General features: G+C 37.0%; 2 protein-coding genes across 2 annotated transcripts; one reads left to right on the forward strand and one right to left on the reverse strand.

Annotated features, from left to right (window-relative positions):
• The first annotated feature begins 1,006 nt into the window (after positions 1-1,006).
• Positions 1,007-3,591, forward strand: LOC141848227 (zinc finger CCCH domain-containing protein 18-like). The gene is made up of 7 exons (XM_074736291.1): positions 1,007-1,935; positions 2,027-2,194; positions 2,279-2,458; positions 2,596-2,669; positions 2,752-2,907; positions 2,993-3,086; positions 3,206-3,591. Exons 1-7 carry the CDS (start codon positions 1,007-1,009, stop codon positions 3,276-3,278), a joined length of 1,674 nt encoding a protein of 557 aa, XP_074592392.1. The 3' UTR covers positions 3,279-3,591.
• A 2,267-nt stretch (positions 3,592-5,858) lies between these two features.
• LOC141839293 (transcription termination factor MTERF9, chloroplastic) lies at positions 5,859-10,466 on the reverse strand. The gene is given in 8 exon segments (XM_074727013.1): positions 5,859-6,161; positions 6,318-6,417; positions 6,512-6,953; positions 7,032-7,724; positions 7,844-8,031; positions 8,101-8,164; positions 10,155-10,340; positions 10,342-10,466. Coding segments are annotated over 6 exon segments (1,515 nt in total). The 5' UTR covers positions 10,405-10,466; the 3' UTR covers positions 5,859-6,161; positions 6,318-6,417; positions 6,512-6,632.
• Positions 10,467-16,320: the final 5,854 nt, after the last annotated feature.

Here is a 16,320-nt window from a genome sequence, read left to right on the forward strand (position 1 = left end):
TCATTTGGACAAGCTCTTCAAATTATGACCACGAAAATTGTTGGTTAATTTGTCAAGTGATGTTTTAATACCTTCTTTATTCAATGGTTGATTTCTTTCTGTATTATCCCCACGATTAATGCTAATACGATTTTTATTTGGTATAAACATACACATATTGTCCGATAAATCTATAAAGAGTAGGCCATCTTTAGCTTCCCTCGGTTCCAACACAAGGATTTTCTAGTCCTCTAGTGCTCCTTCGCATGCAGCGTAGTAAGTTTTTTGTTTTGTTGTTTTTTTTTCTTTTCAATTTGGCTCGGAAGTGGGATTTTGTGCAGTAGGTTCGGTTGATTCATGTTGGTTTTGTTCAAATATTTTGTTTCTGGTTTTCCTCCCAAAAGGATTTCTTTTTATGCAGTTGGGTTGGTTGTCTCGTATCTGCAATCTTCCACCACTCTACTCGCCGATGCTTGTTTGCTGTTGCTTTTGACTGAAAGTTTGGTTGGGACTTGGGAGTATCTCTATTAATGGCGTTGCCCTTTGTCTCCTTTGTGCATTGGTTTCCGCTTTCGCGAAAGTGTTCTTCGTCTCTTTGCCCTCAGTTTTATTTGGTTCTGGAGCGGTTCCATCCGTTCTCTTTCGGTTGCAGTTTTGTGTATTACAAACTGCAAGCTTTGGGTCTAAGAGCTATTTGAGTATTTGTAAGTATTTTTTTTTTCTCGGAAAGGATGAAGGAAAGTCGAAGTTTTCACGGCAACATTGCTTTATTCCCTCCATCCTTTGTTTTTTTTCTCCTTTTCCATTTTCTTTTCTCTTTATTTTTTCCAATGCACTGTAATTGCTTTTCCTCCAATCTTCTGGTTTCCAGGGATACCAAGTTGTTTAATATGTCTTATCAAGTGGTAAATTTTGTGTAATTCAATAGATGTTTGGTTATACAAATTTTTCTAGTAAACTTTCCTGTTTCCCATAAGAGTTTATCTTGATTAGTATTCAGGAACTTACTGATTCTCTACTGCGTAGGATGGAGAAGTTGGAAGTTGCTGATTGTGTGTTCAACCGAATCCAAAAGATTGAACCAGAGAATGCTATGAAACTCATTGGTTATCTTCTTTTGAAGTACACACAAAAGGAGTTACTGGAGTTTGCACTGGGACCAGACAGTCAGATCCTTTCTCTGATCAATGAAGCCAAAGCATATATTGCATCGTCACGAAAGGCGAATATGGCTCTTCCTATGCAATTGCAATTCCACCAAGATCCACAGTTTCACTACATGCCTTCTTCCCCAACTATCTCTTCACCTTCTAGCCTTCGCATTGGAGTTCCTGCTTTTGCTCGTCGGCTATCTTCTGAAGAATTGTTACTTCCTCAAAATATAGAATTCTTGCCTTCTATGAATACTGATTTGATACGTCTTGATAAACAAACTGCATTTTGGGGCTTAAAGGACCAGCCAAATGATATGAATCACTTTGGTACTGATCACTCAAAAAGTTACTGCTTGCCTGATGCTGCATTTGCTGGTGGTTTATGTTCTAGAAGCAATGTAAAGTTGCGCCAAGAATTGCTTGAATCATCTCCCAAAGCTTGTCACTACTTTTATAAGGGATACTGTAAGAATGGCATCAACTGTCGGTTTTTCCATGGTCAGGTAACTCCTAAGCAGTTTTCAGATGTGCATGAAGCAAAATTTGATGTGTTTGATAATGAGGATCACTCGATTCCACTATGGTCATTTGCTAAATTGGAATTGGAGATCATGGACTTACTGAAATCAAAGCGAGGGGCTCCTATTTCTATATCCTCTTTGCCAATCTTGTACCATGAAAAATATGGTAAATTGCTTCAAGCTGATGGTTATCTTACAGAGAGCCAACGTCATGGTAAGAGTGGCATGAGCTTGACAAAGCTGCTTAACAAGTTGAACCATAGCATTCAATTGATAGAAAGGTATTTATTTTCTATGAAGGATGTTTTACATTAGATAGAGAGATTTCTATAATTGCTTAAAAAGAAATCACTAATTATGATTTGAATGCAGGCCACATGGGCAGCATTCAGTTATACTTGCAGAAGATGCTCCCAAGCATATTGAGTACAAGAGCGAGAGGGGCGATCAATTTGGATATCTTTCAAGTTCTCATCAGATATACCTTACTTTCCCTGCTGAAAGCATGTTTTCGGAGAAAGATGTTTTCAATTATTTCAAGTAATGTTTGAATTTCAATTTCTTATCTGACTACAAATTTATACTATATATTCATATGCTCAAAGTCATATTCCATGTGAACAGTCAGTATGGCCCTGTTCATGATGTGAGGATTCCACGCCAAGAGAAGCGAATGTTTGGATTTGTGAGCTTCCTCTGTTCAGAGACTGTAAAAGTTATTTTGGCAATGGGTCATCCGCATTACATTTGTGGTTCGCGTGTTCTTGTTAAGCCATACAAGGAAAAATCAAAACTTACAGACAAGTAAATAGATTTACCTTCTTATCATCTGGGTAGATTTCAAAAAGATTTATTCTATGTTATGGATTTCATGGTTTTATTTTTATTTTAATTTCTGATTGTATACACGATTAGTCGTTTAAGTCACTGAGTATCTGCAGGAAGTACTCAGAGAAGGAGCCTCCTGCATGTTTCCCTTCTCAATGTTTTGCAGTGGACCACAACAGGGACACAAGTTGGTGGAATTTCAATTGTTGCCATACTGTCTCATCTTTTAATTTCAACATATGTTTTTGATCTATTGCTTATGATTGCAGTGCTCAATACATCTGAATGTACCGGATATCTCCACAGTCAGATATCAGATGATCATGAACTTGCTATTGAACTCGAGAGAAGACGGTTGCTTGAGCTGCAGCTGAACCCAGACCGACCGATATCACAATCATATTTCAGCAACGAAATAAATGAGAGTAAGTCTATAGAAGGTTAAATTGAATTGTTCTACTGTTGTTATAATCATAAACTGCCATTCATTTTCCCTGCTCTGAGTTTCAGATGATGTCGATACTAATTCCACTTACTTAGTGAGTGGTTTCAGTAGTGATTACATGGCTAAGCAGGCAATGAATAATTACAATGATAGAAAGAGGTCAGCAAATATGATAAATTCTCTAATGCTGCCACATATACAATTCATGAATTGCTTTATTTGGGAAGCCAAAATTAATCTGCAAGTATTCCTAATAGTTCATTGTTATTGTTTTGCAGCGACCACATCGAACTCCCGGACAGTCCTTTTTATTCACCTGAGATAGGATGTAGCATCTCCACAGTCATATAGAGCTCGACAAGAACTTTACCTAGATTTTTATAGGGTGATTCAAAGTTTTACAGATCTTCTCAATCTTTCAGAGGAAATCAATCCACAAGAAATCATCACCGGATGATACCTTCTTTGATAAGGCCATACATATTGATAGAAAAGCTAAATGAAAATAGGAATCCTACTTTTCAATGTTAAGCACTAGACAAAATATTGTGCTGTTAGATTTAGCATATACAATGTCGACTCGCATACTTCTTACAAGGATAGAGCATGTATTTACTATTCTCAAACGTTCACGGATAAGTACTATAGTTCTCTTTTTCCAAAATTTATTCTTGGCCACAAAATCAAACTGGGTTGGGCATCTGACTTTGTGTCTGTGTGGATGTTGGATTCTTTTGCTGTATGGTGATGTTGAATTCCTCTGCCATTAAGATTGTCGACCCACCTCATGTTACTAGGCAGTCTTCAGTTCTAAACCAAGCACCGAATGAGGGAAGAAAAGGCAATGGCGATGGCACATGAAGCTTGGGAAAGCCAGGGACCACTTTCATGTGATCTTCTCATTTCTCATGACTTCCCTACTATTACTATGCCATTATTGCACAAGGAAAATCCTGTTGGATTTGGTCCCCTTTTATCCTGCACAGATACTGCTACATCGTGATAGGACGGATCTAATTTTCAGAATTTCAGTTAGCATTGTCTGGTAGGGCCGCCCATCCTCAAGCTGGCGCATTGAGGTATGAGCCTTGTCACCATTGCTGGCCCCATGATGATCCTCTTGGCTTGGGGCCACGACGACTCACCTCACTGGATCGCATTTAGCTAAAATAAACAACGACGGCCGCTCAATTACGATTATGAGATTAGGTTCGTTGTCTGCTTTAGGTGGCGGTGGATTGCATGGATGGCAGTGGAGGATTACATTGCATCGGAAGAGTCCCTTTCGGCTTCTGATTGCTGTGACTGCTCCACTTTCCGATTTCCTGTCCATGAGGAACGCACAGTGCTAGGCTTCTGATCTAATCACTTGGATTTGGTTTGCTGTGTGGAATTCAATCGCTGTTTTTCACCGGTTTTGGTCTGTTGTGTTTGTTTATAGAACAATGATTTGAGTGAACTGAGACTTCACTCATCAACTATAGATTGAACAAGTTTTTAAAACTATTTTTCAATCATTAAATACTTTGTCGATCATAATCAATTAATAAATAAATTTATGAAGGAATTTCACAAAGTTTATTCAGTACTTTATTTTTATTTAAGTTTTCTTTAAATGTTCGATTCATTGCAATTATTTTCTCAACACCAGTTGTTACACAATTGTACGCTTTCGTTTAGTAATTGATGTGGATTTTATAGTGAAATGCGATAATAGTTTATAATACATATTTTCCTTTTTAATTTTAAATTATGCTTATCCGATTTCTCAAAAATTCGAAAAGCTAAGTTTTAGCTCGGCTAAAAATTCTATAATTTTAAAATTCTATAGATTAAATTTCTATTCAACAATCAAAGGCCTTGCTTCAAAATATATTTAGTACAATATAGTACTTATATATAATTAGAATTTCATATAAGATTTTTATATTATTTTAATACGAATTAAAAAAGGTTTTAATTCTCTCATATATGAAGGGGATAGATAGAAAATTTAAATAAGTTCATAATTTTTTTAATTTTAAAATTTTCACATTTATAAATTTTAAATATTAAAAAAATAAAATAGCAATAATAATGTTGAACTATTGTGAATCAAATCATAATTGATGGTTTCAAATCATGAATCATAACTATTGAAGGTTACTATTGAAGGTTAAAGTTAAGAATCAAATTGTTTAAATTATCGAACCGATGGTTTTAAACAGTTAATTCGCCTAGGACCCTCTACCTCCCTTTCTTATCACTCGTGCTGATTTATTCTCTTCCAAGAACTATAAAATTGCTCTGAAAGAGCGTCATTTTGACGATTTCACCATTTATTATCAATAATCAATTCAAAGTCTTATATCACTATGAGTTTTAAGTTCGTCTATCTGTTAATTTGATTTCTTTACCTATTATTTCTTATTTATTTGAGTCAACTAACTAAGAGTTTTAATCAGCAAATGCAAGAGATTTATGCTGATAGACAAAAAGTGCATTGAGTAATAAAACTTAACAAAATTCAAATTGATACGGTGAATTTAAGGAGTTCAACATAGCGACTTTGTACTGTTTGCATTGAGTGATTTCTCAAATTATGTTCGCTTCGTTGGTCATTTTAAAATTCTGAGACAACTTGATTTTAATGCATATGTTATTAACTTATACGTTAATTTAAACCTTAATCCATTTTATTAACGCCAAGAATGGGCAATTTCAAGAAATAAAATGTACAGATAATTCAATAACTTTTCATCATGTTGCTGCAATTGTTCACGGACTACTAAATCCCATCTATTCATAAATTATATTTACAGCTATAATATCCGTTGGATGAAGCTTGTTATCTATCTGCAGACTGCAGGTGCATTAAGCATATAGAACATAACCTGCTAAATAACATCAAAGAAAAAACATGCTTATAGAATATTCTAAGAAATCTTGAACTTAGTACTGACAACGTATTGTCCAGTTGGATTATTATATAATGTAAACTCAAGTTAGTCTACTTTAGTTTTTTTGACACGCACCAACAGGATCTCGTTGAGAGACTTACCGTTGTTATACAGACTAAGCATCAAATTGCCAAATGTTACAAGGTTGGTCATTCACTGCAGAAATACATAATCCACCAACATAAAAATCAAAATGTCAGACGCCTGATTATAACTTTCGAAAATGACTTGTCACGACCAGAAGTAGGGTGCACTCTCAAAGGCAGAGGGGTGTTAAGTAGTGGATCTGATAAGCCTGAAAGAGATGAAAAGTAAAAAATATCAGGATCACCGTACAAAAGCAACAGAACCTATTTGGCTGATGGTGGAATAAAAAATAACAACATGCTTTACAAATTTCAATAACCTCTGCAAGTTAAAATCATTTTTGCTGCATGAACTAGTTAATTACCTTCTTATACACAAAGTACACTGTCACGTGATGTTAGTGAGCTACCAAAAATGCTCAATTCAAGCTGATTGTAGGCAAAATTTAAATTGGGGATCAACTTCTGCAGAGAGATTGCCTTTTCAAAATTAAACTAAGAAATAACTTTAGGGGAAAAAAGGAAGAAAAAAGAGATCAAGACTGAAACTTCAACTTACGAGAAAACAGGTCCTGTCTGCATAGCTTAGCTTCAACAAAACTCGTTTTCAGAAAGCTCATCAGACATTTGCTAGGTATATTGCAAAATCGTCGTCATACTTATCCTTAAGGTTCAGTAAGTTAGAGACCTTTTCTTTCATATTTCTTAGCAAAGTTGGTCATTTGTAAACCCTGTCTAAATGCCAAATACTTCTCCAAGCTAGTTCCAGCCCACTGTTGACAAAAGCATTCGTCGGTAGGGACCAATGAACTCAAAGGAAATGGACCTTTTGGAGCCTTTTTCAAAGAAACTAAGAATCTGTGGCGAGGTCGAATCCTCTGGTCCAGAGACAAGCTCAAGTACATGGGATATTTTGTCAAGGATTTGACTTCGTTCTGGAGTTCATTAACTAGATATAAATACTTGGGTTTCAGGTTCCCTTCTAATGACAAAGATAATACCTGAAAAGGAAGATAGATAAGTGAATAAAGGCAACATACGACAGTCCACAAAAAACAAACTAAACTGTTCTTGTTAACCTGTGTAAGGCTTGTCAACACTTTCAATATATCAGAATTACACATGCCAATGCTCCTTAGAAAGTTTATTCTAGGCAATATGCCATCTTCAACACTGTAATGGAGAAGTTGTGGGTGTTTGGTGACCATCTTGACTATGCTATCTTTAGGTGCTCCTAATTCTTTTGACAAAAAATTGAAGCGCAATGTCCAAGTGCTATCAATCCGTTGGACAAGAATCTGGGGACTTAACTGCACCACTTTGCCAATATCAGTTGTCTTGATTCCAACCTCTTCAATTAAATACCTGACTGTTGGCTTTAAGGAATGCTCAACACTATAAGAGAACAAAGATGGGGCTGAAGTAATAATCTGCCCCACACGAGAATGAGGAACCCCTATATTGACCAAGAATGCAACATGTGACTTAAGATTGTTTTCAACAGTGTACTCCAAGATTTGAGGCTGTCTGATGAGTATCCTTCTGATATCTCTATGTTTCACACCAACACTCATCAAGAACTCCAATCTTTCTTGAGCAGAAGACAAACTTATCTGAAGGCAAGGCATATGTCTCTCGTAGATGCAAATAAAATCAGATTCTTTTAATCCAAAAGTGTTCAAATATTCAATTAGGGGAAACCATTTCTCATCAAAACCAAAATCTTCAGCAAGTTTATGATATATGTTTTCAGTAAAGCTATCATTCTTCTTCTGCAAAAGATGGATAGTCATTAGACCCTTTTGTTGATTTAAAATTAAGCAAGAATAAGTTCACAGAATCAGGGATTATGGTGATGATTAATTAAACATTAATTTGACAGAATTCATACCTTTACATTTCTTTCCAAATCAACAAGCTCTTTGGAAGATTTGTTTAAAATGGGGTGACTAATTGTCATATTGGTTTTCTTCGAGATGGGTTTAACATCATCCTTCACTGAACCATCAAAAATTCTCAATGATTGTCCAGTTTTTAGTGATCCATTTTCCTGTCTTTTTCTCAGTACTTTCAGGCGTCCTGCACAACCAATAACACTAAGAATAGACTAAATTTTCTTGTTAGTTTTCTATGTATTCTTGCAGTTACCTGTTTTTTCACTTTGCTTGGTCAATTGAAAGTTAAATTGATTGCCAACATCTGAAAGATCATCCTGATAAAATTGAAGATTAGAACAAAATAAATGCATTGAAATAAAAGCAGGATATGTCACACCAACCAAAATAAAGTTACACTATCCAAAATCCACACCTATACCAACTTGAAATTTGAAGCTCCATAAGAAGCACTCTATCCCACTGATTATCAAGGAAAAGTATTCTTCCAGTGATAGAGATGCAGCCTAGTACTTGGAGCACCAGCATATGTTGACTTTATTAATGAGTCTCATTAATACTGTTAATTTGGTTCTTGTAAGTGCATGCAGGTAGATGTCTAAGGTCTACTAATTTCCATCAGGATGACATAGTAGGACATGAGCTCAACACAGGGTAGTTGTTTAAACAGGAGATCAATCTACATATTAAACATGCATGCAAAAAGGAAAATCTATTGTTATAAACACTTGGGACTCAACTAAATTGTTGTTTTTTTTCCTGTGAGGAGATTGTTGAGCATAGTTCAAATACCAAATTTTACAGAATTTGTCAAAAAAAAAAAAAAGCATCAATCGAACACAGAACAAATTTGTTTACTTATTGAACATTCATTCAGTAATGAATAAGAAATTAAGAAGATAAGATTGCGACAAAAAAGAAATTGACACAAGAATTCTTTTGTGATAATTATATACGGAGGATCAGATCCTTCCTTGGTAGGGGCTAAAATAAATCAGACTGTGTCCTGACTAAACTTTCCATCAATGAGTCAAGCAAATAAGTATAGAATGGTTAAATTAATATGATTTACCAGCAAAGAGCAGCTGCAAAATTGCTATATCATAGTTATTTCAAGAAAAGGCACTAACAGCAATGAGGAGGTATTAATCCTACATTGCAATAAGGAGTTCAAATACCTAACAAAGCTCAAAGAGATCCAAACACTTAAGAGACGCCTTTTGGAAGGGCAAAATCATTAGGAACTAAGTTGGATAATGCTATGACAGGCCAACAGTTTGAGGAATGTGCCAAAAGGTGAAATCATCAAATTGTGACACACTTCCAGCTCCTCGTTGGGCAGAGAGGAGAGACTTAGTACCACATTGACAAGGATAGGGAACTTCAATGCCCTATGAGGCCCAACAAGAACCCCACTCCTAAAGTGGAGCTTCCAACGATAACCTTAACAAGCTCAGTGGTATGATTCAATGTGGAAAAATGTCCTCATCAGTTAGACAATTTACAACGAAGCAAGCTCTCTAGTATGCCATTAATGAAACTCGAGGAAATCTATCACGGTGCTTCAGTCTATACTCATATCAAGGGGGTATACTATTTTGGGCTTCCAGATCATTCCCAAGAGGTCAGTGGATATTATGAGAAAAATGATTCCAGTATATCTCACATCTTTAGGAAGCCCAAGGCATGTTTGATTGCTGGAATTCTTGAACTTTTTGTAGCAAGAAGAAACCGGTAGCACTTTTTCTCATTTTCTCAAAAAGATGCCACAATTTAGAGAATAAACTTCTCAATATTTTCCATACTGAAATTTAGATAACTGTTTCAGACTTCCCTGTAGAAATCTTGTTTAATTGGGGACGTGTAAAGGAGCCACAAAAACTATCTTTAACAATTTGGTATTACCTTAGTGAAATTTAAACTATTATAAATGATGTGCTCTAGATTTCTTCAGCGTTGCCTGCTTATTCTACTTCCCTGTTCGTCTCACTACTAATTATTGGATTAACGCCTAACGACATAGAGCAAAAACTACATGACAGCTAAGATGTATGCAAAGCTAGCCAATATGCAAAGTCACAATCTACAACGCCGCACATCCACAGACTCCTCCGAGCCCACAGAGAGAACCATATTAAAAGATCATTTCAAAAAGAGATTCAATTGAGCACAACACTATTATGCGAGCTTTGCCAGGCTATTCGCTTACACATGACTTCCCAAAACGAACTGCTAGTAAAAGAATAAATTAAAAACTAGCTTTTGCACCAAGGGGCAGGTAAAAGACCTAGTTCCTAAAGTACTTACACTGTCCGGCGATGGTTCCACTTCCTCGCTATCCTCATTCTCCCCTTCCTCATCGTCATAGGAGGGAGTCCTGCGGCCGGTCCGCGAACGGCGGCTAGATTTAAGGATGCGGGGGTTCGAATGCGAGGAGAAAACGACGAGGGCTACGCCGGCGCGTCGAGAGGGATGCGAACGAGACGGGAAGCGAGGAGGAGGAGGAGGAGGAGGAGGAGAAAGGCGAGAGTCTGGTAGGGAAGCAGATCATCGCCATCTCCAGAGGCGGCTTCTCGATCGTCTTATCTTAGAACGGATTAGGATATTCCTCGCGGCATGCGGCCGTACCGAGCAGCGCCAAGCTTGTGGTCATCTCTCAGCGAAAACCTCACAAAATAAAATATCATATATTTATTATTATTATTATTATTATTATTATTATTATTATTATTATTATTATTATTATTATTATTTCAATTACTTGGATTGCATCTATTCCAATGTTTATCCTCCCCCTGTTTCTTTCTCTTCTTTTTCCAAATAAATAAAATAATAATAATGTTGAGAGCAAATTCTACGGAAGTAACTAAATCATATTTATGGGAAAACTCCATACGAAGAAGGTTATACAAAATCCTTAAACAAACATAATTTATTCAATAATATATCATTAGTAAATTATAAATTATAATTTTGTATTTATACTTTTCACATATTTAATTAATTACAGCTTAATCATCCAAGCTTATAAGCTTATTTGGACAGAACTCATGTCGTAAGAGTTACATGTGTGTCTGTTTACTTTCCGAAACAGGTTAATATTAACTATCTTTACATAAAAGTTTAATTGTAAAGATATGAGAGGGGAATCTCTATCCATTAAGTCATTGTCTGTCCAGTATAAAAATATTTGATACCTTAATTTCTGTGGTCAATAACAAAACTACTAATCAATAATCTTTATAAAGGACAATTCAGGGCTCCAACACTCTAGCAAATTAACCTTCTCTGCTTGTTGGTATATGACTTTTGCAACTACCATTTTTCAACCTTTCAACCCTTCTTTTGTAGATTTATATAAATGTGAATTCAATCTGTCACTAAAGCAAATACACACACTTAACTTTTTTAGGAGCAGAGCAACTTGATAGGCTTGTGGAGTAAATTTGAGTCGCCAGGCCATGGATGAGGAAATTTGTATCATTTGTGTTCCATCTCCAAATAATACAATCAAGTAACGTTTGCGTTATGTGATCTTTAAACTTGTCACTAAGTTTAGAGAATTCTACCTTTTTCATCGCTTCATATTTTTCAGAATAGTACCACATAGTCGCCTGTCTATGCAGAAGCTTTGTATTGTAGCTTGTCCATCGACCACTATCCTGCATATATTTTCACATTATATATCATCCTACTTATTACTCGGACCCTTCATTTCCCATATTTCATTTTCGATCCATTTATTTATTCTTCACCAACTCGACTACTTGAGCCTTGGCAATAGCATGAAAACCACTCACTCTCCCCTACGACGCCGACGTTCTATAGCTCTCCTATCAACGGCACCTTTCCATCTGCAACCGAATTCCGCACCCGACGTGGCCGACCTCAGGCCTCAAATCCTTTCCTTGTACTTATTCGGCCTCTCGAGGACGCGAAGAGCGTCGTACAGGGCACTGCAAGCACCGTCCATTAAGATTTGGCCTCCTTGATATATACGTTTTTGAAACTGAAATAAATCGATAGAAAGACGAGCAGGAGATTTTGAATAGATTTCGAAGCAATAAGAATTCGAAAGGGCGCGTTCTCATATAGTTCCTCCCTAGTCTAAAAACTATCTTCCATTCATCCCCTAGCCTAATGAGAATTTGATAATACTCACACTTCAAATCTAATTTAATTAGTGAACACAACTGATTCACTAATTTGATTAAGTAAATGGAAAAATGATACCTCATATATCCATGTACATACACCAAGATCCCTCCTTTGATATTAAAAGAGCGCGCAGTTACAATATAAAGGTACTCTTCCGGTCGGCCCCACGACCATCTGTGAGGAGGTAAATCGAGAAAGTGCAGTTGGTACATTGTCCGGCTTATTAAAAGTATGCTGCGTCGTAACCAACTCACCTATGCCCCGGGGACAATATAAAGGTACTCATACTTTCCCTATATGACACAAAGGTACAATTTTAATGTATAAGAATCTTATAAATGAGCTATGTGATATGGATAGATTGGAGGAGAGTTGTGAACTTTTGAAAAGAAGGGAGAAAACTTTTTTTTGTGCGCGCAAAATCCACTTATGGCTCAATACTAAAAATAGTCGATTTGTGCTCAAGTTTTAACAGTCTAAAAATATGTTTAACAAATTCTAAATGATTTTGCTCGTAATTATACAAGTTATATATTTTAAGTTCTTGATGATTTTGATTGATGAATGCAGATGGATTCTTCATAAGGTATAAAACAAAAGATCAATTTTTTTTTTCTAAATTATCACATGAAGGCTCTTCTTTTATTTTTCTTATTAGAAGAGCACATGATTCCACCGCTCTTATAAAATGATACGGTTGTTTTCAAATATACTGTTTGACATTATTACCTTTTGCCACACCACATATTAAATACTGAATCGATTGGTCAGTTATATAAACAGGATAAATCCGTAGCTATGAACTGTAGTTGCTAAAACTACGGTAGCAACTACAATTTAGTAACTATTATAATATTATTGTATATGGACTTATCCTGTTTAATTTATAGTTAATCAATCGGTAGTGTATTTGACGATAATTGTGTCATTTTATAATCGGTAGAATATGATGACTTTTTAATAATAAAAAATAAAAGACTGATGCCATCTTAATGATAAAAAAAAACTCTCCTTTCATTTTTGCCCTTCTTAATATATAATTGATGAATAAGACTCACTTTTGCTCTGGAAGAAAAAATATATTTATTCATTCTTGAAGGCTTTACCATTTAACTTTTGACCCACTTATATAATTGCCTAAGCGGTGGAGCTGCGACCCACCCTGCCTAAACTTGTGTAATCCTCATGAATGTGGCTACCCGATGGCATATGCTTAACTGCTTATCGTATGCAGTGGCTTGCCTGAAAGGGGAACAAGAAGTCCGCACGCCATGGTGGACCCGTCATGTCTGTCAATGGTGTTTGTCAGGACGGCTCAGCAGAATAGACAATCGTCTCCTTGAAGTTGGAGCCTTCAAATGGAGTTCTGTTCGCCTTCCCTTTGTTTTGCGTCCCTCCTCGTTCCTGGGAAATGGCAGCATATATAATAAGTGATCTCTCATTCGAGGGGTACTGATGAGTTTTAGTCGTGGAGTTGTGCGTGCTTAATTATCCTTGTGATCTTCTTGTCTATGGTATACACAGTTTTCCGCTGTATTGGTTAAATAATCTTCACACAAACTGAAGAAGTCTCAATTAAATGTAGTTTAAAGAGATATTTCTGATGTGTTGCTTTCACTGCACTATATCCACTAAGATAAAGCACAACTTTTGCACAACAATTCTGAGTATCACTAAAAGATAAAATTGATTCTTATATAATGTGAATTTAAATTTCATATTGGGTATTTTTGCTTGTAGAATTCAAATCATTGGTGACTTTAGATGTCATGTCAAGATCTATCTATACTTTTCAAATTTATTTGATAGTTGATTTATGAAGTCAGATCATCCTTCTCCAAAATTAATTGAATCTTAAAAATAAATACTTAAATTAAAAAAAAAAAACTAATAGTGTTACGATTTCAGTTAATTTCAATGAAATGGACCACATTACGATGGTATGGTAGCTGTTCAAGTTGACTTGATGTTTTATTTTTCTATTTTTGGGTCCATATATACAATCATTGATGGATATAAAACAATGGTACTTTATTGAATTATGGATTGGCATGTTCAACCTCTTGTATGGTGCCTTAATTCGTCGATGACATGACCAGCCTTTTTAGAAAGCTGTGACCTGATACCACTGCTTCTGCTAATAAGTATGTTAATAACATACGAAATGTGGTATTCATTATTGATTCAAATTAAAATTTCAACTGATGTGGAGTTTTTGACCGTCAAGAAGATCTATTTGAGGCCAACCTTGGTTGAGCGACTTATCTCAAGGCCGTATATGAAACTGGAGGATCGTAGAAATAATTATCAGCTAGGCTTTTGCAATGGGAAAACCAACTTGATTCACTCGACTGCATGCTAGAGACAGTTAACCATGACATCCTTTTAGTCGGGTTTTTTATCGATCGTGCTGCCACTATGAAGATGCATTGTTCCAATCAGTTTATTTTTCCTCCTTATAAAATGATCAACTAGCTTATATATTAATTAGCTTGTCTAAGTACAATTCTTAAGATGATCTGAGCTGATACCTGGGGGACCCTTGCCACGATGGAAGCCGGACCATTCAAAAAAAGGAGAGCATGCAAACCAGGTGGCGACACCGGACGAGAGGGAGGGAGTTTAACGACAAGAGAATGACATCGATATATAGCAGCATCAGTGGCCGTTTCCTATAGCTCACCGCCATGCAGCCCCTTCCAAACAAATCCGGACAAAGAGAGCGCGGTATGCCCGAGAGAGCAAACGGTACTCTGAAACCATGCATGCCTTCTACCCCACCAAAAAGAACTCATCGACCCCAATAATTATTCCCTTCCAAACTCTAATTTTGTCCCCCTTACTGATTAGACCACGGTGCATCTAGCAACGCACAGGATTTTTTTATTTTTTTTAACAAACAAACAAACTAACTAAAAAACAGCAAGTATGATTGCACCCACACTACTCCAACCACATCGGGCTTCGTTAGCATAAGCTCTTCCGCTTAGAAACTAAATTGCTGAGTTCATCAGAATTTGGTGCTGCATTTTGTGAGCCCCATCGAGTCGAACAGCGGAACCCTGCGGGGGCTCGAATCAGAATCAAACAGACTAACGACCATTCGCGTGTAGTCGTCGACAGTGGCCCAGTTCGTCGCCAGTGATCAATCTTTCATGGCATCAGTTGCAACTTTTATCATTGAATGATCTGCTATGATGACTTCAGATTCCCAGAGCTAAGCATGTACAACAAAGAATCTGATGCACAAAAGCAACGTTTTGCTGCCTTTTCAACAAGGGTCCAGTCCTTTACTCATGGCTTCGACTGACTTGAATCATGTGTTTGTTCCTGAGTCGGGCCAAATTGATATGATGATGCAAAAAAACATATGTGAAGTGGAAGGTCTCTCTTTCAGGCTCACCAAAAGCAGAATAAGAAGGACAATCCATCACATAACTTTATATTCTCCGTAAACTCTCTTCCAAATGCTAACTTCCAGGCGTCCTCGGACTGCTCTCCCATTCTTTTATCTCCCTAGCTCGGAAAAGTGGCTTTGCTGCTGCTACCCTCCACCACACCACACTAACTCCTTCAATAGCGCTCAAGCCCTTTCCTTCTTGGACTTTGCATCCCTCCAACGGATTCTCTGTGCGCCATTCAATATCAATAAGAGAGCACAAGATCAGATGGAATAGGTGCAAAGGACAACTTCCACCTGCTATATAAATAACACCCTGTGTTGCCATCCCATAAACCTGCTCCAATTTTGTTGTGGACACTGAATACTAAGCCCATGGGGAGGGAAAATAACCACCACCAGACTGTGTCGCAATCGTCTATCGCTCTGTTGCAGGAGAGGTTCAGACAGCTGCAGAGAGTTAAAGCGATGAGAGAAGAAAGAGAGAAGCAGAGAGCATGGTCTCAGAGCGAAAGGTCGAGCCCAGATGCTCAGTGTGTCCAGCCCATGTGGTTTAACCATGCTGAACTGGTTCGTCCATCAAGGCCTCTCCGTGGAACTCCAACCTGTTGGCTCGATAACCGCGGCGATCACACAGACTTGCAGTCTCTGCAGACCTCACTGTCAATAAACTTGTGGCCCAACCAGGCCACTTCACGGCACCCAGTTACTTGCACCGAACAGGACGTTGACACCACTCTGCACTTGTAATCATTGAACTCTCATGCATGTTCCAACTCCCAGGTTTTACAGTGTCCAATGCTTCTCTTAGCTTCATTTCTCTCTTCAGTTTAGTTAGGTAAGAGGAGCAAAGAATGAGCGATCACTGCGATGTACATACTAGTTATTATTACCAGGAGACTGTATCCCACCTAT

Source organism: Curcuma longa, chromosome 1 (assembly GCF_044706935.1).
Source record: "Curcuma longa cultivar G26 ecotype Majalengka, Jawa Barat chromosome 1, ITB_CL_G26_1.1, whole genome shotgun sequence".
Lineage (NCBI taxonomy): Eukaryota > Viridiplantae > Streptophyta > Magnoliopsida > Zingiberales > Zingiberaceae > Curcuma > Curcuma longa.

Excerpts from the sequence above, each read along its gene's own strand:
- LOC141848227 (XM_074736291.1), top strand. The coding sequence starts at position 1,007 with ATGGAGAAGTTGGAAGTTGCTGATTGTGTGTTCAACCGAATCCAAAAG. Across the intron at positions 2,670-2,751 it reads GGACCACAACAGGGACACAA|TGCTCAATACATCTGAATGT; the intron begins GTTGGTGGAATT and ends TTATGATTGCAG. Across the intron at positions 2,908-2,992 it reads CAGCAACGAAATAAATGAGA|ATGATGTCGATACTAATTCC; the intron begins GTAAGTCTATAG and ends TCTGAGTTTCAG.